This window comes from Lacerta agilis, chromosome 14 (assembly GCF_009819535.1).
Source record: "Lacerta agilis isolate rLacAgi1 chromosome 14, rLacAgi1.pri, whole genome shotgun sequence".
Lineage (NCBI taxonomy): Eukaryota > Metazoa > Chordata > Lepidosauria > Squamata > Lacertidae > Lacerta > Lacerta agilis.
Window position 1 is genome coordinate 15,689,238 of NC_046325.1, and position 24,931 is coordinate 15,714,168.

The 24,931-nt window shown below is 46.0% G+C and overlaps 1 protein-coding gene across 1 annotated transcript; it reads left to right on the forward strand.

Annotated features, from left to right (window-relative positions):
• The first annotated feature begins 3,118 nt into the window (after positions 1-3,118).
• Positions 3,119-24,836, forward strand: LOC117059187 (sulfotransferase 2B1-like). The gene is made up of 7 exons (XM_033170740.1): positions 3,119-3,313; positions 13,489-13,735; positions 15,088-15,296; positions 15,391-15,517; positions 15,670-15,764; positions 18,468-18,648; positions 24,320-24,836. The coding sequence occupies exons 1-7, from the start codon at positions 3,209-3,211 to the stop codon at positions 24,433-24,435; spliced, it is 1,080 nt and encodes a 359-aa protein (XP_033026631.1). The 5' UTR covers positions 3,119-3,208; the 3' UTR covers positions 24,436-24,836.
• The last annotated feature ends 95 nt before the right edge of the window (positions 24,837-24,931 follow it).

Genomic DNA, 24,931 nt, shown 5'->3' on the forward strand with positions numbered 1-24,931 from the left:
GTCACTGAGCATTTCCCCCCACTTTCACCCACCACAGCCACCAAGGCCTCAGCAGCAGCAGCAGCAACACCACCACTCATTGGTGCCTTGCAGTGTTTCCATGGTGCTGCTTTCGAATGAGAGCCAAAGCTCGATCCCCAACTGCCACGGCTGCCCGCCATCTTAATTTAACCAAATCCAGCGCCCCAACCTATAGACCTAATGGAAGCGATCGTTTTCTATAGCTGCACAGCACACCATCTTTAGAAATGTCAGTCAGGGCATTGCATTCTGGGTGAATTAAATGGGTGGGTGGCTTCTGTGAATGAAACCAAGCTTGGCTCCCACCCAAAAGCGGCACCGCCACCCACCTACTGCTCAAACAGCTGTCTGGGGGCCTGGCAAGAGGGCAGTGACTGAGCCACACTGGGGCAGTGAGGAGCCCTTCTGAGTCCCTGGGACTCTCAACCAGAACCAGACCTGGCTGACCATTGGCACCAGGCCTGGACATGAATATACTGATATAAGTGTTTTTTTCTACCTGCAGCAAACATCCACCGTCACCAGTTCTCAGTTGTTTCCACCCCAGGGGGGTGGGGGGTGGGAACTAGCTAGTCAACCCCTTCCCAATGCCACTACTACCATCAAAATGTCTTCCCCCCAACTGCATTTCCCTTAAAAACAAAACAAAACGCTGTGTATCACAGCATTGGACTACACTACAGGGTTTTTATGAGCCCAAATGGCTACCCAGAATTGTCAATAAATTCTTGCTCATAAATTTTGCACCCACCCATGGCAACTCCACTTTCGACCGTCTTTCGTTAAAGAATGACAGCCTTGAGGATTGCAGCAGAATGTCCTTGGAAACAGAAAGTTTATCCCACTGAATGTTACATTTTTAAATTTTCCCCAGAGATTGACCAGTTTATGAAATGTAGAGCAAAGTTCCATGATAGGGACTAGGAATTTTGGGGGGCCTTTCAGCACATACACTGACTTCCTTTGTCAGCTGGGCCACTTGACTTCCTGTGTGCTGGAGGCACCCAAATCCTGAAGTCCCAGATACACATTTCTTCAAGGAACCAAAGGGTGGACTTGAACAACCAACCTTCTGGTTAACAGCCAGATGCTCTGATCCATTGCCCCACCTGAGGATATGATGCCGAAAGGATGTGAGTATTATATGAGCTATGATCTAAACCTGAGATAGAAACTGGATCAGGCCAAGCGGCCAGATTATTATCTCCCTTGCCTGCTGTGGGTCAAAATTGTCAGGAGGGTGGTGTCACCCACTTATCAACCATCAAATTTCACCATCCGGTTTGAAATCAAACTATGGGAGATACATGGGTGGTGACGCTGAAATCAGAATGGAGTTTGACTGTGTACATATTAACAGCTTAAAATGCAACTAGCTTGCTCTTTTTCTGAATTCGGATCAAAACTGGTTCAGATCAAACCTTGTGTATACCACTTCCAAAATCAGTGGTGGAAGTGTACTGGATGCGGAATAAACATGAGCGTGGACACAGCTCTAAACTATCAGTAGATCGTCATAGTTTCTCTTACATACCTCTGACAATAAACATTTATCATTTGATATCCGTTGTTGCAATTAGTTAAATTCTGTGTGGCATGTATGTTGGCCTCTGAGATGAAGTGAAGGACTTGATGTGTTTGGATCCATATATGAGATAATTCCTCTTAAGTTTTTTTTTTAAACAAATCTTTTACAAGTGTGGTATTTCCATATGAGCCAAAAATTATGTTAAAACCAATTGTTTCCCATTGTTTAAATTGTCAACAATTGTCCTGGTTATAAAAAAAAAAATTGGAATGATATAAGAAAGGGATTAGCAAGGAGATGGGTTTGTGTGCATGTAATTTTTTAATACCATCTTTTGCAGATTTTTTTTCAATTGCCAATAGGCAGGGGTTATCTAATTTTTCATTTGTCTTTGGATTACGTATCAGAAATGTGATAATTTCCCATTTTATGGCCCTAGTCCAGCGAGTGTTCAATTTTTATCCATATCCAAGCTTTATTGCCTTGAGCAATGGCAATTAGATTCTTAATGTGTGCTACATCACGGCAATATGTAATATTTAAGATGTTTCACTCTGTAACATGGAAAGCCTGATTCTGGCTTTCTCCCCACCTCAATGGATAAATGTGATCATTAACTTTTGCTAGGTTTTTCTTCTGATATCACGGCTGGAATGACTTCAGAATTTTGTAATCGTTTTGGGAGAATTATGATTCTTGTTGCGGCATTGGAAGTTTCAATTTGTCCCAGTTTATCAGTGTTTGTTTTACAGTTTTGATAAGGGGTTAATACTTTATTGTGATAAGCCAATTCAAGATTTGGGGGGAATTAATTCTCCTAAATATTTTAAAGATGTTGGACGAACTTTTAAGCCTATAGTTTGATGGATCTTATTCTGTATAGCCGGTGAGCGTGAGACATTTATACATACCATTTCTAATTTTTGATAACTGATTTGCGGTCCAGCAAATGCACCAAAAGTGTAAGGTATTGATTCCTCTGGGTTGGTGATCATAATGGCAGTGCGAGCTCTTCAGTTCATGGTTATATACCCTTGATGTCACTAAAAAAAAAGGATATGGCACTGAACCCATTTGCAATCAGGATTTATTACAATTTATTTCCTTCTGCGAAAAGAAGAAACTGATATTGCAACACATTGCAATCAAGTGTGGCTCCAGATTAATCCCAGTGGAAGGGACCAGGAGCCAAAATCTATTCCCCTCTCTAATATATTTATTCAAAGAAAGGAAGAGAATTTGGCACAGGCCCAGCATAATTAGTAGCTCTGCACAATTAATCCCGGAAGAAAGAACTGAGTCTCTTCTTATTTCACAAATGGGAGGTTCGCTTCTCTGCCTTACAAATAAATAAATAAAAATGACTCCTATTCAGTCTCCCCACGGCTGGCTTCTGGAGTGTAGAAACGCAGCTAGATCTCCCGTGTGCAGTCTCTGGCGTGGGTAGTTTTCTGATCTCTCAACAAGATGCTAAGATGCCCAGCCCTGCATCAGCCTCACATTTTGCAACACCCTTTGGGGTGAGTCAACCAACCACAACCCCTTAGGGACAACCCTGGGGATCAAGTGCGGGAACAGTTGTGCGCAGTCCAGGTGAGTGGAGAGAAGAGGTGACACAGAAGCGTGTGCAGCCATGAGGGAGGGCAGGTTTGCCAGTGCATGAGGAGGAGAATAAAAGCAAAAGGAGAGGCCCTGCTGCTTAACCCTGCGGCTCCTGGGAAGAAGCAGAGAAACGGAGAAGCAGAGAAAGGAGAGATTGGGAAGGTACGTAATCTTAAGGAAGCGGGAGAAGGCTGGACAAAACAAGGATGGGAAGTGCAAGCAGCAGTCACCTGCCCCGGGGTCGCCCTTTGTGATATGCCTGTCCTGTCTTGCTCCTGTTCATCTCTTGTTGGTTAGTATAGATACAGTGCTGTATAGGTAAGAAGTTTGCAAGGTAATATGTGAGTTTGTATGTCTGCAGACTGGAGGAGTTTTCAAGCAGGAGGGGAAAGGAAGCGAGATGGGGGAGGCATGAAAGGGGGAAGAAGACAAGAATGTGTGAAGGAACTATGAGAGGCAATGGGGTGCAGTGGTTAGAGTGTTGGACTACTTCTTCTTTGGCGATCACTCGTAGCTGAGTGAACATGAACTTGGTTTTAACAGTGAGTCCGTAAGTGACTGTGGAGGCCAGTTCTGGATCCACACGTCCTTCCACAGTAGGGAGATAGGTTTCCGGGTGGGAGTTGATCACGGTGAGGGTTTGCGTTCCTCATAGCGTGTTTCTCCCTTTCATTCTGAGTTCGAGCGTCTTCAAAACCCGTGACACCTTTGGTAAACTAGGACCTGGGTGGCCAGGGTTCAGCTCCCTACTATGTCATGAAGTTTGCTGGGGGACCTTGGTTGGACGAGTCACTGCCTCTCAGCCTAACCCACCTCACAAGAGGGTTGTTGTGGGGATTAAATAAGAGGGAGAACCAGGCATGCCACCTCGAGCTCCTTAGAGAAAAAGGCGGGATTTAAATGGGGGGGGGAGGCAGATAGCACTAAAAATAAAATGGGGGGGGACAAGGAACGTGGGGAATGGAGGGAGAGAGAAAAGCAAGGGCAGGGAGAGAAGAAAAAGAAGAAGAAAATATACAAGAAGATGGAGGAAAGAAAAACAAGTGGGAGGGGGAGAAATGAGATGGAAAGGCAGGTGAGAAAAGGGCAGAAATCTCAAATACAAATCTGTGACATGACCACATTTGGAATGCAGTTCTGGTTGCCTCACCTCAGAGAGGGTATTGTAGAGTTGGAAAAGGTTCAGAAAACGGCAACCAAAATGAATGAGAGGGTGGAGCAGCTCCCCTGTGAAGAAAGGTTTGCAGTGTTTGCAGACTTTGGCTTTAGACTGAGAAAAGGAGAGTGAGAGGTGCGACAACAGAAGGTTACGAAATTATGCACGCCGTGGAGGAAGCGGGTAGAGAAAGGTTTCCCTCCCTCTCTCATGACAGTCGAGCTTGTGAACATCCAAGGAGTGGTAATATGGAGCTTGCTCCCACAGAAGAAAGTGGCGGCCAGCAACTTCGATGGCATTAAATGAAGGTTAGGCGACTTGGAGGAGCGGGCTGTCTGCCAGTGACCACTAGCCATGGTGCCTATGCCCTGCCTCCGTGGTCAGAGGCAGTAAATGCTTCTGAAACACCAGTTGCTAGAAACCACAGGAGGGGAGGCTGCTCTTGGGCTCAGCTTCTGCTCACGGGTTTCTCACAGGCATTTGGCGGGCCACTGTGAGAACAGGATGCTGGACTGGTTGGGCCAATGGCCCGACTCAGCGTAAGGGAGTGTTACGGAAATGACGGAGGGGGGGGCGGGCGCCCACACCTTTATAGTTATTACAAATATTATGCCTGAAAGTATCCTTTCAACTTGACAGCTCAGGGAAGATACCTAGCTTTATAAATCCGTAGAAAACCCATACTTTAACCGACTCTCCTCATCCCAAGGCCTTTTTAACCCTCGAAGAAAGGTGAATTTGGGCTCCACCTCCCTCCATGAACCCGGAAGCTGGAAGTCACGAAGGCAGCAGGAACAGGGCATCCCGCCATAATTCCCCAAGCGTGAGAGCACATACATGGTACCCCACCCAGGGAGTGAAAAGGGGGGCAACAACAGACAGTTTAGCAAGTCAGGTATTCTGAAAGTCCAGTCTCCAAACAAGTTCCGAGGGCAAGAATATGTAAAGAGTTTTATTGTTCTTTCGGTGATGGGTACTTAAGAGGAGTTGGGGAAAGGTGTCTGATAAAGTGACCTAATGTTGAACTTGTGTAACCCTTGTATAAAGGTAAAGGTAAAGGGACCCCTGACCATTAGGTCCAGTTGCAGACGACTCTGGGGTTGCGGCACTCATCTCGCTTTACTGGCCGAGGGAGCCGGCGTACAGCTTCCGTGTCATGTGGCCAGCATGACAAAGCCGCTTCTGGCGAACCAGAGCAGCGCACGGAAACGCCGTTTACCTTCCCGCTGGAGCGGTACCTATTTATCTACTTGCATTTCGTGCTTTCGAACTGCTAGGCTGGGTATACCCTTGTATACCCCTCCCCATTTCTGACCTGCTAGTGATGTAGTGATGATGCATCATTGATGCTGCTCGAAGTGTATTCTGGAGGAAAGAAGGAAGTTTTAAAAGAGGATGTCACCCCATGCTCGGGGTTCTTACTCTTGTGGGGACCTGTTGCGCAACAATAAAGATATTGGTCTACTGGACCACTGTTTTGCTCCTCTATTTGGCTGGAACTTCCTTCCTTTCTGACCGTATAGACGAGCTGGGCTGTTGAGTAGTCTCTCACCCCAGAATTTTCCTTAACAGGAGCTTCCTCCATTCCTATCTGTGGCCTTCCAGATGGGGCAGGACTGCCATTCCCACCCTTCCTGGCTTAGTTCACACTTGCTGGGTTGATGAAGAGGGATGTCAGTAAGGAAAACTGAACAATTAGTTAAGGAAATTGACACACTATCCTTTCAATTGTAAACAAATGAGGCATCCCTTCCACGCCCAGCAACCCATACAAATTAACTGGGACCCTGTCATCACATTGGGTGGAGCTTTCACCTACTTTCTTCCAAAACCATCGACTGTGCAATATTTGGTATGTTGCCTTGGACACCTCAAGTGTCGCATCTGTGCAATGGGCGCCTGGTCTGCTTTGAGCAAGGGTTGTTTGTGTACCACTGGGTTCAGACTCCAGACTATTGAAAAGAGCCAACCATTACCTGTGTAAACTGTCCAGCCCCTGGGGCTAGGAGAAGAAGCTAGCAGATCTAGGCATCTTGCAGTCTCCTTGAGTTTAATTATCTTTTTTTCCTCAAGCAAGTTTGAGAGCTGTGCTCTGGAGCCGGCAAAGACAAAAATAGAGGTCGCGTGTTTATTTTGACTACTGTAGGTTAGCTCCTAATTTCTCCAGGGAGCAGCGTTCAGGGAGACCAAGTTACCTGGTTGCTTTAGATGTGCAGTGGTTTATAATTGGAGAAGTAGATGGCTTTGTGTGGAAAATTCTCCCTTTCCCCTCTCTACCCTGCAGAACTAGAACTTTCTGCAAATTCCCAGATCTGTAGCAAAAGAAAACTGCTCCTCACTCAAAGGTGCAGATGGATTAGTTGTCTTTAAATCACCACCACCACCAAACATCAGTTAGCGAAGAATACTTTTGAATTAAAATTAAGGGCAACAGCCCCCCTTACATCCATCAAAGGCAAAAGAATACAAATTACCTGCCCTGAGAGGAACTCTGTGTTTCTATGTGAATTACCGTACTGTCCTGGGTGGAAGAAGGCAAGATCAGAACAGTGACTCATACAGAGACACAATAGCAACCTCCCTCTCTGGGCAAGTGGCTTTCATTGGGAATGAATGATCCAATCACATCTGGTACAACAACCCAACAAAATTACTCCAACTAGAGAGAAATTGGAAGAAGGCAAGGCCGGAGCAGGGAATGGTATCAACTGTGTCGTCTGTTGGTCCTTAGCTAGTGAGCTACTACTGTGGTGTAACACTCAGTGTGTCAGACTAGGATTGGGACCACTCTAGTTCCAATCCCTACTCAACCACAAAACTCACTAGGTCACCTCCAAGGCTTCCTGTGGGGACAAAAAGATTTTGAAGTGTGGAAACAGGGCATGGCTAATGCTTCATGCCCAGCCTACAAACTCCTCAAGGCTCATCACATACAGCTAGATGGACCTAGACTGGTCATATCCACACCATGCATTTGAAGCACTCTTATGCCACATGGAGAATTCTGGGAACTGTTTATCAAACATGCTGAAAGTTGTAGGTCAGCACCTACAACTACAGTTCTAATGGTTCTTCGGAGGAAGCCATGACTATTAAAGTGGTATAAATGGGTTTTAAACAGAATTTATTTATGCAGACTAGAGGCAGAGAGAGAGAGAGAAAGCACTTTGGATGCTACCTTAAGCTCCTTGGAGGAAGAGTGGGATTGACATATAATGAATATTAGTCTTTTACACAAAATTTGACATTTATTCAACTCACTTTCAGTATAATAATTTCTTACGTTTTGGCTTCCCAATCCTTACGCCCATGGTGTTCCTGTCTTATTCCTTTATCTGCCGCCATAACTTCAGCAGATAAACTGCCATTTATTTTCTAATGTATTGTAATTTATATTACAATCATTTCTTTATTCTCCTTCCCTTGCCTATTATTCAAAACCCTGCTTGCGATTTCAATCGAAGCAGGGAGTGGCTCCAAAGGGGAATCCACTCCTCAAGGAAGTTCTCTTTTTGATCTTTCATTGTTACTGTCAACTTCGCCATCTCTGCATCATAGTCCATTAACTTTAAAATCCATTCTTCTTTAGTGTTCTCTCTCTCTCTCTCTCTCTCTCTCTCTCTCTCTCTCTCTCTCACACACACACACACACACACACACAAACACACACACACAGAGCAAACCATTGCAACCAGTTTTTGAAGACACTAAGCAACTTGTCTCATACAGAAAACAGAAGAGATACTATATGCACACACACAAGCAGCAGAGGTGCATTGGAAGCAACCAAGCCTGGCTGGCCTGATGCAACAAAGGGAAGAGCTCCTGCACCTTTAGGGATTGCGTACAAGAGAGGGGCTTGCATCATTTCAAGCCACACCCAAAAACCCCTTCTTTTGCACAACTATTAACGGTGCCGGAGCCTTGTTCTCTTCTGAACTATCGCAAAACTAAATCAGTAAATCGCACAGCGAGACCTGTGGGCAGGTGTTTGGGACTCATGGATGAATTACTTCAATTGTTACAAGTACGCATGAGTCATTTTCGTTTGGCACCTGGTGTGCCCCAGAACCCAGTTCTACAAACACTGAGGAGCCTTTCACTCCTGGGATGTTGCTTATTATGTGAAGTGTGGGAGGAGGCCTCTGGTCAGGTCCAACTGGCATTGCTTGTTTCTCTGAGCCCTGTGGTATTATTAACTCCTGATGTTACCAATATGCCCATACACCTGTGATGCCTGAGAGGGGTGGGGAGCTGCTCTTGACTTGAGGAGAACTTGCAGTGGAAAGGGAGATGTGCAATGCGGTCGCAAATGTCTTTAGAAGACGCAGTAAAACTTAACCATAAAGGATATATCTTCCTATACACATAGAAATATAAGGCTGTCATCATGCAGTCTCCACTGGAGTATTTGTAGCGCCGTGTTACAGTCTTGAATTGTCATAAAGTCAGGAAAGGGGACAGGAGTGAAAGAGAAGTCAGGTTTTAAGATGACGGCGTTAAACAACAGCAGAGGTTTGAATAAAGCAGGGATGGAGAGACCCAGAGGAGCACTGAAGGAGTTGTGAGGGAACAGGGAGAATGGGGGCCTGGGTGAGGTGTAATGGGAAGAAGTTGAGGGTGGGCAGGTTTAGTGAGCAGCACAAGGAGGGGCAGTGTGTGTGTGTGTGTGTGTGTGTGTGTGTGTGTGTGTGTGTGTGATCTTGTGATCACATTCACACCAAGGGCGATATTCAACTGGGTTTTACTCAGAGTAGACGTATTGTAAACAATGGCCCTAACTTAGGCTGCATAAATACTATACCATTAAAACACATTTGAAGCTCATTCTTTCCCTCAGAGAATTGTGGTCACTGTTGTCGACCCCTCACAAATTCCACCAACCCTTAACAAACTACTGTGTCCAGAATTATTTGGGGTGGGGTGGGGGATGTGATTCGAATAATGTGCTTTAAAGCTGTAGCATCTATGCAGCCGTAGTCATGCTTATTAATTTCAGTGGTTCTGCACTGTGTAAAACGTAGACTTCATCTGCACCATACATTTAAAGCAGGGCCACTCCTGACTGCTCAGGGTGATGAGCATTGTTACAAGACCCTCATTCCCCTCACGGAGCTCCAGTTCCCACAATTCCCTGGGAAGAGGGATTGATCATTAAACCAGTCTGAGAGCTGTAGCCCAGTGAGGGGAATAGGAGTCTCCTTAACAACACTTGGAACTCTTAACAGACTAGAGTTCCCCCTTCCCCACCCCAATCTCTGAGCAGTGTGAGATTCCTGGGGTGCCAGGAATTCCTTTGAAATGAGGCACAGCAGAGACTGTGGTGTCTTTAGGACATATGGTTTATTTACACATATATTCAACCTGAGCCTACGATGGAGAGGTTGGCAGCGTTAACACCCCAAGAGGGCCTTGCTTCTGCCATAGCCACAGCTTTGGATTCAAACTTCTCTCCCCCTCTTTCTTTTCCCAGCTTGTTGCTTTGCTTCTAGCTCAACTCGCTGCACTCTCCACTATGCCCTTTTGTCTTTATAACTAACCATGAGTTGAGGAAGGCCACCCTCCATTTGTCATCTCGCACAGAGCCCCTTCCTTTGTTCCCTTAATGGCCCATCACCCAGGCTATCACCTAAACAGGAAGCTAGCATGGCTTTTCCAAGAGTTTCCAAGGTGGCCTAAACCTTCCCCCAAACTCATAACAGTATGTTAATCCTACTAGATATGGGTACAGCAGAGGGTTTAAGGCAGATGTGGGAAGCTGATTGGCAGATTGCTATCAATGAAGAGGTGTGGACTTCATTGGAAGAAATTTCCATTTAAATTGGTCTCTGCCTCTGCAAGAGAGATAGCAAAAGAGTGCAAGAATGGCACCTCAGGCCTATAAGGTTAACCCCACGCCTATTTAGTTATACATTTGGCTAACCTATATGGCTAGCCAATATTAGTTCCTAGTACTGTACACATCAAACTGTTGGAGAGGTTGCCAAATGTTAGGTTCTAACCAACATATGTGGTGGGCATGTGGGAAAGTGGCTCATTTCGGGGGGGGGGGAGTATCTGTCCAAATAAAAGCAATTACCGGCACTGCACAAAATGTCTCTAAAAGTCCAGAGCTGGCGCTCCTCAGTCATGGGAGGTAATATTAACTTAACAGCTCAAACCTCTAATAAGTTCTTTACTGCTAGCAGCCATGATAAAGAGATGCTTAGAGGGCATCTCTGACAAATTGGTACAACAAAGGATAGCTAATAGTACCTGTAGAAATAAATACATAATAGAATCAAATTGGCACAATGTTTAAAACACAAATACTCTTTGGTATCGGATTGGCACAGTTTTATTATGTACAGGGCTAAAAAAAACACCAAAAAAAAACACCAATGACTCCACTCGCGTTATAAAACTTTTTCTGTGGGTTAAACCACAGAGTCTAGGGCTTGCTGATCAGAAGGTCGGCGGTTCGAATCTCCCGTTGCTCGGTCCCAGCTCCTGCCCACCTAGCAGTTCGAAAGCACATCGAAGTGCAAGTAGATAAATAGGGACCGCTCCAGCGGGAAGGTAAACGGCGTTTCCGTGCGCTGCTCTGGTTTGCCAGAAGCGGCTTTGTCATGCTGGCCACATGACCCGGAAGCTGTCTGCGGACAAACGCCGGCTCCCTTGGCCTATAGAGCGAGATGAGCGCCGCAACCCCAGAGTCGGACGCGACTGGACCTGATGGTCAGGGGTCCCTTTACCTTTACCTAAAGGGACCCCTGACCGTTAGGTCCAGTCGTGGACGACTCTGGGGTTGCAGCGCTCATCTTGCTTTATTGGCCAAGGGAGCCGGTGTACAGCTTACGGGTCATGTGGCCAGCATGACTAAGCCGCTTCTGGCGAACCAAAGCAGCGCACAGAAATGCCGTTTACCTTCCCGCTGGAGCAGTACCTATTTATCTACTTGCACTCTGATGTGCTTTTGAACTGCTAGATTGGCAGGAGCAGGGACCGAGCAATGGGAGCTCACCCCGCCGCGGGGATTCGAACCGCTGACCTTCTGATCGGCAAGCCCTAGGCTCTGTGGTTTAGACCACAGCGCCACCCGCGTCCCTTTTAACATAAACTGTTTACTGCCATCTTTTAAAATAGTAGTGTGGGATAAGAACCTATTACGTTATTTGGTCGTTATTGTGCATGCGTTATTTTAAGCACGAGCTTCTGTGTCAGGCTGGTATATTTAATCACTTACTGGTATGATGTTGCTGCATGTTGAAATGATTTAATAACAAAATAGAAAATAAATTAAAGAGTTAAAAACAAAGCAATCTACAGTTCCTAGGATTCTTTGAAGGGAGCCGTTGACTGTTTAAAGTGGTATAATACTGCTTTAAATGTGCAGATAGGGCCATGTGTTTAACTCAGAGCAAATGGCTTGGCCCAAAGAATCCTAGAACCTGAAGTTTACCCCTCACAGAACTACATTTTCCAGGACTCCTAACAAATGAGAGCTCCCAGGATCCTTCGGGTGAATTCATATGCAGCGAATGTGCTATAAATGTATAGTGTGGAGGTGACCTTTCTGTCACAACCCTAGAAAGCAAGGGGGTGGGGTGTCGCCTCATGAAACCTCTTCACACAATGCATAATTATCTTGTGGAATTCACTAAGACGGCTTTTTTTTTTTTTAAAGGAGAGTTAGGATGCTTCCAGACAGTCACCTCATTCTGACTACAGTCCAATCACATCCTGGCAAGTTCAGGATGTGAAATTAGAATTGATTGGGTGGTCTTGCGATGATTCAAACCCGCTTCCCCAAAATAATCAGTCTTTTTGCGCTCTTTAAGGAAAGGGATGGGGTGGGGAATGCAGCGCGATGCCATCTAATTCTCCCCATGAACAAATGTGACTCATGAAACAGGTTGCTGCTTGGAAGCAACCTGAGGCAAATTCATGGAGGTCGCTCAGCAACTGTTGGGCACAGTGGAATGATCTCCATGTTCAGAGGCCATGTCCTTTGCAGCACCAGATGCTGCTGACAAACAAGGAGAGCGATCCGTTGCCTTTCTGCTTCTTGCCTGAGCGCTTCTCAGAAGCAGCCACTGGAGCAGAACGCCAGATGGGACTTTCGATACGAAGCAACAGGCTCCTCTGCTGCTTTTGCAAACCTCCAAGGCACTTCAACTGATCGTAGGGGAGCTGAAATCTAAGTGCACCATAATTTATTGTGTCCCCATCCCCCCCCTACTCCTCCTCTATACCAGAAAGAGGGAATAAATTATGCCAGGGCATTGTGGGATCTGGGGGTGCTTGCAGATGACCTGTTTTATTGAGCATTCATCCTGATTTGTCTGCCGAGAGATTAGATGATGTTGGCTGTTTAATGAGCTTTTTTTTTTTTACTCTGCTTTCTTTGGCGAGGCGGTTCGATATCAGTTGCATCAAATTAAGTCCTATTTCACACCTTCCTCTGCATTCCCTGTCAATTACCTTATTGCAAAATTCTGATACTTTTGGGAAGCAGATTTGTTGTGCAAGAGCTCCCAACCAGCTTTTGCCAGTAAGCGGTTGAATTCCACCTGGAAATAACATGAACCTGGATGCACTCTGTGGTTAAGAGCGGTAGACTCGTAATCTGGTGAACCGGGTTCGCATCTCCGCTCCTCCACATGCAGCTGCTGGGTGACCTAGGGCTAGTCACACTGCTCTGAAGTCTCTCAGCCCCACTCACCTCACAGAGTGTTTGTTGTGGGGGAGGAAGGGAAAGGAGAATGTTAGCCGCTTTGAGACTCCTTAGGGTAGTGATAAAGCAGGAGATCAAATCCAAACTCCTCTTCTTCTTCTTCTTCCCTTTAAAACAGGAGTCCCTCTCATCCATTTGGCATTCTTCCCCTAGCTACTGGTGTCTCTAATTTTCTCCCCTCCCCTCTAAATCTGGGGGTTCCCTATGCTTTGAAAATCTGAGCTACTTCGGTTGCATAGGGAATCTCCAGATTTAGGGAGGATAAAGTGTGGAAGAGCCATATTTTGAGAACTCCAGTCACAGCGAGGGCGAGTTAAAGGAGGCACAAGGAATTCACAAGGGATTCACAAACTGAGTTGTGGATGGGCCCTAATTCTTTTTCACCTGGTCCAATTCACTCTGCCACACAATTGTATTCTCTCACCACCACACCTGGTATTTCATAAATCTTCCCCTCTCTTTTAGAAGCTCCATCGCCATCTCCCAGCCACAGAATTTCTTCACTTGGGAATCATCCTTTTCCAGCCAACTTCTGCCTCCAGTAAACACCCTTCCTGTTATCTCCAGAGTCCCAGGATGTTCAAGGAATATTTCCAGTACAAGGGGATCAGTTTCCCTCAAATTATCTACTCAGGACAGGTGCTGCAGATGGTGGAAAACAACTTCCAAGTTCGGGACGACGATATTTTCAATGTCACCTACCAAAAGTCAGGTACAGGGGAAATGTCCTGATTTTCTTTGAAATGCTCCCAACAGGTCGTGCTCAGTTTCCCTAGTAAGAGCTGGGCACCAAGGGATCTTTATTAATGATGTAGAAACTCAGACAAGCCGGTTGTAAAGTAGTGGCACACTTTTATTCTAATCTCATCCAACAAGCTTGGCATGTGGTTAGTTCAGGTACGCTTTGTACACACACAAAAGGTATCACGTGAGAGCTGAGATTAAACATCTTAAGTCATTCTTTCTGAGATCATTCTTCCACATCTCCCTAAAAAAAAAAAAAAGGCCGCTTTGCAGAGGTGAATATTTTCCACTGCGTATTTTGGCACAATGCCTCACCCAGTGCACACACATACAATGCCTCACATGTGAGGTGCTGTGGAGGGTGTATTCCGTTTACTTATTTGTCCAGACCTGCAAATCCAAAACCACCTCACCCAGTCCTTAGCTTCTCTTGTTCCAAGCACAGTCTGGTGATAAGAAGTCACAGAAGGGAAGACTGACTACCTGCCCCTTCTTCAGGGTTCAAATAGCTGAGTTCATTGTTTCTGGGGTCAAGGGATGGACAGGCTGTGTTTTAATATGGGGCAAGACTCCTCTACAGCAGTGCAGGTAAATTGTTAAGCACAGCTTCTTCTTTTTTTCATAATGTTTTGATTGAATTTTACATATGTACCGCAAACTTGGGGGCTTCCCGGACAACCTCTTTTATTCAGCATTCATCCCGACTTGTTTGCAGGGAGATTAGATGACATCCGCTCCTTGATAATCATTCACTCTGATTTGTTGTGGAGGGGCTAGATGACTTTGGGCAGTGGCGCCAACTTGAATGAAATATGGCCCCCCCCTGCCACTCTGCCCCCCCGCCAGAAGGCCACCGGAAGGATGGAGAGAAGGAGGCTGGACCCCCACCCCCCGAACAGAGGCTGCACTGCCTTCCTCCCTCACCTGGTGATTCTGAGGCCCAGCCAGCTGGGCTCTGGGCACGGGAGGTGGTGCTGTCCGAGCCGGGGCTGGCACTGAGATGCTGAACAATGGAGCCCACTAGCGGACAACAGCAGTCCTAGACTGCGCACTGCTGCCTCCTCTCACTGCCCCAGGGCCACCATCTAGGAGGGCCTGGGGGGCAGGCCCTTCAATATTTTCAAGGATCCCCCAAATTCTGCGGCGATCCTCAAAAGCACATACTAGGGTGAAGCATCCCTTTGACGATCGCCTTCCAGGAAAGCATTGTATTGGTAGGGCACAGCCCAGGAGGGAATCGTTACCAGTGGCCAGGCTGGAGCCAGGCACTTACGAGCTAACCTGTGCTTCTTTTTGGGTGCTTTCGGGGCTCCATCTTAGGGACCGTGTGGATGCTGGAGATTTTAAGCCTCATCCGTAGCAACGGTGACCCCAGCTGGTGCCGGACAGTCCCCAACTGGGACCGGGGGCCTTGGTATGAGACCGTGATAGGATACAGAATAGCTTTGGCCAACAAGTCGCCACGCATTATCAGCTCCCACCTGCCGGCACAGCTCTTTGCAAAGTCCTTCTTCAAATCCAAAGCCAAGGTAAGACAGAAGAAGACCTTACTACCGAGACACACTCCCAGTGATTTTCATAGCCCCCCCCCCCAATGATATCCCCCACCTTTTCTGCCAACAGGTCATCTACACAGTCAGGAATCCCAAAGATGTACTGGTATCCCTCTACCATTTTGCCTCCATGTTTCGTCCCTATAAAGACCCCGGCACCTTGGACCAATTTCTGGAGGGCTTCCTAAAGGGAGATGGTGAGTGAACTGAGGGTGTGAGAGGCAGCGGCAATGTTCTCCCCCCCCCTTTAGTTTAGAGGGCCGTGCCTTCTCCTAGCCCCCTACCATCCACCCTTGGTATTCCTCATGCCCCACATGGTTCCTGCCTAACACCGATTGTGTGGTTGCAGTGCCTTTCGGATCCTGGTTTGACCACGTTAAAGGCTGGCTGAACTTGAAGGACAAGGAAAACTTCTTCTTCATCACATACGAGGAGCTGCAAGAGGTTGTTATTATGTTATTTTGCTAGTAAAATACAGCTTTGCGTTTTTGCAAGCACGGATACATCCTGCCGAGCCACCAGGAGCAGAATGTATCCAGGCTTGTTAAGATAGCTCGAACCTGAAGGTCGCGAAAAGTGTGAGAATTCCCACTCTCTCTCTCTCTCTCTCTCTCTCCCCCCCCCCCCCCGTGCTGTGGCAGGCCGGATTGTGTGTGTGTGTGTGTGTGTGTGTGTGTGTGTGTATTTCTTGGCTTCGGATCTGACCAGCACATCTTCTCCCCCCATCCCCAGCCCGTCCACGTTCAAATGTGTGGGGCACAATGCATTTAAAGCACAAGGCACCGGCCCCCATGCAGATCCTGGGAGCTGCAGATTATCCTTCTCAGAGTCACAATCCCCAGCACCCTTAACAAAATGCAATCCCCGGGATTCTTTGGAGGAAGGTTTGTGCCTTAAATATGCGGTGTGGATGTGGTTCCTGCCTTTCTGTCCTCTGCAGGGCCGGCCCTGCCATGAGGTGGAGCGAAGCGATTGCCTTGGGCTGCGGCAGCAATAGTCCATTCCCCTCCCCTGAGTCCCCAAAGCTAGCCTGCTCTGTGCTCCCTAAGGTAGCCTGCCGTCCTCAGGTACACAGTGAGGGATGTTGTCCCATTGCCAGCACTGAAGAGTGGCTTCGTACAAACTATACATGTAAAGCACATTCAAAGTATGTTCTCCCGCTCAAAGAATTCTGAGCTCTGTAGCTGACCCCTCACAGAGTTACAGTCGCCTTAACAAACTAAAGCGCCCAGAATTCTTTGAGGGGCAAAAGGTGCTTCAAATGTGCTGAAAAGGTACAGCCCCTTGACACATTTACACTGTTAAGTAGTGGGTGGACACAGCAGACGACACAGTGATTTTCAAGCAGCTCTTGTTTAATCTCAGGCTAGAACAGAAGTGAGCTGAAGGGCTCAGCAGCCTGCTTATATAGAACTCAGCCACAAGCAACAGTAACAACTTTCTGTAGTTACCCAATCCCTGAACGTCACTTTCAATCCCTCATTTGCATGTGCGGACCTGAGTGAAAACTGCAGCAGAATGAACTATATACACACACCCCTAGTGGCCTAGGGTGAGAACTTCAATACATAACATACACCATACATTTAGAGCACATCCATTGTGCATTACTTCCCCCCAAAGAATCCTCCTGGGAATTGAAGTTTGTTAAACCACTCTGGAAAGTGTACCCCTGTAAGGGGAAAACTGCAGTTTCCAGGATTATTTGGGGAACGTCATATAATAATAATAATAATAATAATAATAATAATAATAATAATAATAATAATAATATTTTTATTTGTATACCGCCTTTCCATCTTATGATACTCAAGGCGGTTTACAAGGCGGTTTACAAGCAGATATGTTTTGAATATCTGTTGGCTGTGCTTTAAATGCATTGTGTGGCTCTACCTTAAGATTCAGCTGGCAGTCTGGTCAGATTCTGTACAGGTAATTGGGGTGGGCATGAGGGATGCTAGTTAGATCACTGGAGAAATTATGAGGATAAACATAGAGGATAACCTTCTATGTTTCCAGCAAGGGACATAAAACCGTCCAGGTTAAAGACCTTTCCAGCAATCTGGTTGCCTTTGACTGTGCATTAAAAACAAAACAAAACAAAAGATCAACTTTCTACCTGTTTAATTATTTTGATCCAGCCCTTTCCATAAATGAGTGAGTTGAGAGCACAGTGGGAGACCCAGATCTTCTCTATCTCTACCAGGGCTTCTCAAACTTCTAAGTTCATTGACCTCTTGATGGACTCCTAGATTCTTAGGAATGCAAATTCCTTAAAGAGTAAAGACATGCTGGAGCTCTGGTATTCCTAGCCACCTGGTGAGGCCGTTCCCCCTTTCAAGCTGAGGGCTCTTCTTGTCACCCTTAGCTTCCTTCCTTTACACTCCTGACATTTTGCCTGCCACTTTGCTGCCCCAGACTTAGCAAACGGCCTTCCTCTCTTCATCTCCTCCATCCTTCCAAGGTAACATTTGCCCCCCCCTTTTTATCCAGCTGCAAGTGCCCTTCTCTTAATGATGCTCTTTGCCTATATCCAGCTGCTTCAGTCAGAATATTGCTCTGGTTATCTTCACTTCTTTGTCTGTTTTCTATCCGACTTTCTGCTTGGTCCTTTTCCGTTTCACACATTCATGCTCTCTTCCAGTCTCACTCTCGCCTTCCTGTTCCTGCCTTCACTCCTGCACTTTAGTGTAGGACAATTATCCCATTCATCCGCACTCTCTCTGCTGCTACACCTCTTGGTCCTGACTCCCTTCCTGTACGCAGGTTCCTCAGCTCCTGTTTCCCCTTTCTCAGCGGCTGAGACCCACAGCTGAGGTGTCTCTCCTCTCCCTTTGTCCTCTGCCGGGCTGGTCAGCGCTGTATCCTCACCCCTGCAAATGTCACTTCCAATCTGACCAGCTCACCTTCTGGTTGAACTGCCAACACTTCAGCGCACCAGAGATGCAGGCCGCCTGCCTGTTCCTCACAGTAATTTTGGCCCCCTTCCTCAAACTGCAATTGCCAAATCACCATCTGTTTGTTGCTTTGGAATTGCCACAACGGCTCGGTTAGCTTTGAAACTCTTTCCATGTGTGCTGTCAATGTGCTTAAGCATGTTTATCTCAGGTGTGCATCTTCTGCAACTGCTTACAATTCATTCTCCAGGACCTGCGGGGAAGCGTAGTCCGTATTTGCCAGTTCCTGGGCAAGGACTTAGACGATGCAGCCATAGACTCAGTGGTGGCGAATGCCTCCTTCGAGGCCATGAAAAGCAACAAGATGTCGAATTTCTCCCTCTCGCCCCGCTTCCTCATGAACCAGAAGAAAAGTGCTTTCCTCCGCAAAGGTGACAGTAGGATGGGTTGGGAGCGATCTGTCCGCAGTGTGTGCCTCAGTTAGGGGTGGAAGCCATTGGGAATCCCCAACAAATAAGTCTGGTGGCAAATTTATTATGCCGTAAGTTTCCATGGACTTCATAAGATGCATGGAGCGTGATCTTTCAATTCCAGGTACATATAATAATGCACGTGGGTGTAAAGCTCAGGGGAATAAAAAAAAAAATTCCTTCCAGTAGCACCTTGGCACTGTGTTAAACCACAGAGCCTAGGGCTTGCCAATCAGAAGGTCGGCGGTTCGAATCCCCGCGACGGGGTGAGCTCCCGTTGCTCGGTCCCTGCTCCTGCCAACCTAGCAGTTTGAAAGCACGTCAAAGTGCAAGTAGATAAATAGGTAGCGCTCCAGCGGGAAGGTAAACGGTGTTTCCGTGCACTGCTCTGGTTCACCAGAAGTGGCTTAGTCATGCTGGCCACATGACCCGGAAGCTGTACGCTGGCTCCCCCGGCCAATAAAGCGAGATGAGCACCGCAGCGCCAGAGTCGTCCGCGACTGGACCTAATGGTCAGGGGTACCTTTACCTTTACCTTTAAGGTGCTACTGGAAGGATTTTTTTTTATTTTGTTTCGACTACGGCAGACCAATACGGCCTACCTGTAAGTAGCTCAGGGGAATGTTAAAGCTGAAGTGCAATGGCAATTAAATGCAAAAGGTGCAGTCTGACAATTAAATCAGAGCTCCTTAAATGTATGGAATCGCCGGTGATCTTATGAAGTGGACTTTCAAACATAAAGGCTTGTGCTATAACAAATTAGCTAGGTTTCAAAGTGCCACAAGGTGCTTAATTTTTATTTTTATTTTTATTTGCTATGACAGACCGCCCTCTAGGTATGTGCACTGGCCTTAGCTCCGCAGCAGTACCAGAGATTACTTCCCCTCAGCACTACTTGTTGGTTCTGTGTTAGGCTCCTAGAGGGTTATCCTCTGTCTTCCCAATTCCTACAGTTCCCTCCTGGGATTCCCAGCTCACCCCAGTTAATTTGTGTGTGCATGCGCGCGCACACCCACCCACCCATGCTTATGTGTGCCTTGATAAAACACTGCAACAAAATTCTTCGTTTTCCCAGTCTTCATTTCAGTTCTCCACATTTCAATCTGCAATGAAAAACAAATAATTCTTGAAGACTCATCAAAATTTCAGTGCAAACTTCTCAAAGTATAAACATGGCTATTTTGCAACTTGTATACAATTTTGCCTAATAAGCACATGTTTTTGCAAAGCAGTTTCTCCCCAAATAATGCGTTTTTGCATGTTACTTCCATGAATATATGCATTTCTATCAGTGCCTTACCTCAATATATGCATTGTTGTACATAATAGTTGGCTTGCAAACTGCAATGAAAAAGTTGTAAAAGTGCAAACTGCAGAAGAGCGAATTTCTGACGATGGCTGCGTTTTGTTTCTTGCATTGTTACGGAAAGAGATAATTAGGTAGGTTCATCTTTAAATATGAACTGAATCAAATTTCTCTCCCATGTCTACTTATGACTTCATCAAGTTTTATGTAAGTCATCTTTTACTGCACATGTACCCCCATGCACTGGTGAAACACTGCACCAAAAGGATATTGATGTAACCATATGTTCTGTCCCACCAAGGTTGCTTTTTTTTGCAGTGTTTTATCAAGACACATGTCTGCATCCACAATGCACAGAGTGAATAAAAAGGCAGAAAATGCAGTGAAGGAACTAAAATCTATGGCAACCACCACAGGCACAACACTACACAAAATTTGGGGCAGGGAACAAATTCCTAATGCATTGGTATGACTTGAAAAGAAAACAAAGAGGGTAATTTACAATCTAGGAAATGAGAATTGTGGAAGCATCCTTATTTCCTGCTCAGTAACTTGCAGCTGTCAGGTATGATGTAAATAAACTCTGCACAAAAACGTTTTTAATTCAGGTGAGGCTGTTGCAAAAGCTCACTTTCCAGTGTTGGCCTTGATCTCCAGTCGCTGGGTGTCTGTGAATGCAGGAAGCATCAGTGCAGTTTGTTCAGGATGGGAGGAGGAAGATGCTGCTCCCCTGTATTGTTACGCAATTCCCCAATCTCTCAGCGGTGGTGAGAGGTTTCAAGGGTGCAGCACCTTTGGCTTCCTTTGGAATGAGGTCACTGGAAGCTTACTGGCATTTTGTAACATTTGTGCTTGTTTGCAAAGGCAGAGGTTGAACATAGGTGGAGGCACAACATTAGACAACCCAACAAGACCCCTGAGAAGTTCACTGGCATCCACATCTAGGAGAACTGACAGTGCCTTCCGGGCTCCAAAAATGCTAGCTCTGTGTCTTTCTTTAGTCTCCCAGCAACTCTTCCAGTCTATTTTTGTCTCCTGCCTGCATACACCCAGTTGGGAGTGGAGAGAGACAGAAGCATCCCATTCCGATCTTTGCCGCCCATTAAAAAGGGCAGCCTTTGAGAGACAATAGCCTACAATTTCTCTAACAACAGGGAAGCTGGCAGACCTAAACTTTATTACCTGTAACTAGACCTAAACTTGTCCAGCTGGTTTGATCTACTCCAGTAGTCCATTTTTTACAATCATAGAATCATGGGATTGGAGGGGATCCTGACAGGTCACCCAGCTCAGCCTCCAATCCCATCCTCATGATAGTTAGCTAAAGAACTTAGGATACAGGGCAAAATGCTTTTCAACATCTACATGCAGCCGCCGGGAGAGATCCTCAGGGGGTTTGGGCTGGGTGTTCATCAGTATGCGGATGATACCCAGCTCTACCTCTCTTTTAAATCAGAACCAGTGAAGGCGGTGAAGGTCCTATGTGAGTGTCTGGAGGCGGTTGGAGGGTGGATGGCAGCTAACAGACTGAGGTTGAATCCTGACAGGACAGAAGTACTGTTCTTGGGGGACAGGAGGCGGGCAGGTGTGGAGGACTCTCTTGTGCCCCTGAAGGACCAGGTGCGCAGCCTGGGAGTCATTTTGGACTCACAGCTGTCCATGGAAGCGCAGGTTAATTCTGTGTCCAGGGCAGCTGTCTACCAGCTCCATCTGGTACACAGGCTGAGACCCTACCTGCCCGTGGACTGTCTCACCAGAGTGGTGCATGCTCTAGTTATCTCTCGCTTGGACTACTACTGCAATGCGCTGTATGTGGGGCTACCTTTGAAGGTGACCCAGAAACTACAACTATTCCAGAATGCGGCAGCTAGACTGGTGACTGGGAGCGGCCACCGAGACCACATAACACCGGTCTTGAAAGACCTACATTGGCTCCCAATACGTTTCCTAGGACAATTCAAAGTGTTGGTGCTGACCTTTAAAGCCCTAAATGGCCTCGGTCCAGTACACCTGAAGGAGCGCCTCCACTCCCATCGTTCTGCCCGGACACTGAGGTCTAGTGCCGAGGGCCTTCTGGCGGTTCCCTTACTGCGAGAAGCCAAGTTACAGGGAACCAGGCAGAGGGCCTTCTTAGTAGTGGCACCCACCCTGTGGAACACCTTCCCACCAGATGTCAAAGAGAAAAACAACTACCAGACTTTTAAAAGACATCTGAAAGCAGCCCTGTTTAGGGAAGCTTTTAATGTTTAATAGGTTATTGTATTTTAACATTCTGTTGGAAGCCACCCAGAGTGGCTGGGAAAACCCAGCTAGATGGGCGGGGTATAAATTATTATTATTATTATTATTATTATTAGTAGTAGTAGTAGTAGTAGTACAGGCATTGTTCTCACATTTTTGTGTGTGAGAAATTTGCTTGCCTCCACTTTTAGTGTTTCCTTTTACCCCCCCCACAAACCCTCACACAAAAATACCCCATACCCTGCAGACACCCCCAGATACCAATCTGAAAATGTTCCTGCTGTTCCGAATACCAGTTGTTTTGAAGCCCTGCTGGTGGCCTTCCCAGTCATGTGGTTGGTCCCTGTGAGAGCAGGAAGCTGGACCAGATGGGCCATTGGCCTGATCCAGCAGGGTTCTTGTGTGTAGCCATCATAGGAATTGTTTAAGAATCTGGCAGGGTTGTCCTCTCTCCCTGTTATTATTTATTTTAGTATTAGAAGATTTGATGTGAAAAATCAGAGCAGATGATAACATTAGAGGAATAAAGGTAGGAAGTAAGGGATTTAAATTGAAAGCATTTGCAGATGATTTAGTCTGTAGAAGATCACTGTAGAAGATCCAACCATCTCACTTGAACAGGTTATTTATAAGATACAAGAGTTTGGACAAGTTGCTGGTTTCAAACTTAATAAAAATAAAACGAAATTATTAGTTTAAAATATCCCGAAACAGGATAAAGAAAAAAAATTCAACAAGAAATAGGTATAAATATTAACAACATAGTGAATGGGATATGGTTAACACCAAGGAATATTAATATATATATAAAGATAATCATGAACAAGTTTGGAAAGAAATAAAAAGGAAATTAGAAATCTGGAACAGAATGAACTTGTCATTATTAGGGAGAATTTCAGTAATCAAGATGAATGTCTTGAAAAAAATGTTGTTTTTATTCCAATCAATTCCAGTGATAAGTAATATGGCATTTTTAAAGATTGGAAAAGGATATTTCAAAATTTATATAGCAGGGCAAGAAGCCAAGAATAAAATATAAATAATTAACAGATACTAAAGAAAGAGGAGGCTTCTCACTGCCGAACATGAAATTATACTATGAAGCTGTATGTATTCGTTGGATCCAAGAATGGATCAAATAAAAAAACACAGATCTATTGGATTTGGAAGGGCATGACAATAGATTTGGCGGACACACCTACCTATGGTATGAAAAAGCTAGAATACATCAAAGTTTCTGAAATCATAATTAGGAAAGCCATATTTAAAGTTGGGGAAGATTTATTGGAACAAAAAACAACGTGGTGGCCTAAGAATCTGACCAATGGTCCCTCCAGTCCAGCAGTGGGCCCAACCAAAAAGATGGTTTTAGGAAGCTCATAAAGGCCATGTGGTATAATGGTTAGAAGGCTGGAATAAAACCTGACAGACCAGTGTTCAAATCCCAACAGGGTCATGAAGCTCATTGTATGACCTTGGGTCATAGCTGTCAACTTTCTCTTTTTTTGCGGGAAATTCCCTTATTCCAGCGCCGTTTCCCATTGCAAAAAAAAGGGAAAGCTGACAGCTATGCCCGTTTCCCAATGCAAAAAAAGGAAGGTTGACAGCTTTGCCTTGGGTCAGTAATAGTCACGCAGCCTAAACCTACCTTATAGAGTTGTTGAAAGGATGAAATGGAGGGGGGGGGGGAGAACCATGTACATCCCAGTGAGCTCCTTGAAAGAAAGAGGGCATGGACATTCATGAACAAAGCAGCAAACAAAGCAGCAGAAAGCCATCCTTAGCTGTCGCCTCTAATTTCAGTAACCACCATTCCTTGCTTTGTTAACACAACAAAGCAAGGGTACTGTATTCTCACGTTCTTATACTACCTCTGAATGCACCTCTATTTTTAGCTGATACCGATAAGAATCACTGATAGGAAGACACACTCGCCCTGACTCTGCCTGTTCCTCTCCAGACAACGGGCAACATCACGGCTCTTGGCATATCCACACAGTGGTCATCACGTGCATGTAGAAATATTTCCTCCACAATGTCTGTCCTGAGCATAACTGGCAATTACTTTCTGTTACTGGTTTCCAGGGATATCCGGCGACTGGAAGAACCATTTGACCACCACGCAGAGTGAATGTTTTGACCAGGTCTACCAGGAACGCCTACGAGATTTAAACGTCACGTTTCCATGGGACAAAGAATGAATCTGGCCTTCCCCGCTGACTCTCTCCAACACCGGACTAATTTAATAACTCAAAGGGATACCAACAGTGTCTCAGCACAACAAGCTGTAGATTAGTGGGGACATCTGGGGTGGGCCAGAACTCCTGGAACTGTGGGAGGAGAATGGGGTGTAGTCAGAACTGGAGTCAGGGCTCCAGGAAGGGAGTGAGCTGTGGCGGATTAGATTCCAGAGGTCACCCAACTATGGCTCTTAAGCCCTGAGTAATCAGGCACATGGCCATGAAGGCGCATGATGCAGCAACCTTGCTGAAGCTAAGCAGGTCTGGGTGTGGTCAGCAGAAGACCACCTGAATAGCCCTTTGTACGATGTCTTGAGTTCCATGATGGGAGAAAGGATGTATTGAAATAAAAACAAACCAATATTCAATGGTTTCTCAGTCCAGTGGTTTAAAGATGGTGACATGCATTAACAAGAGCTCTCCTGACAGCCTTTTTCTAGAGGGGGCTTCAGTGTTG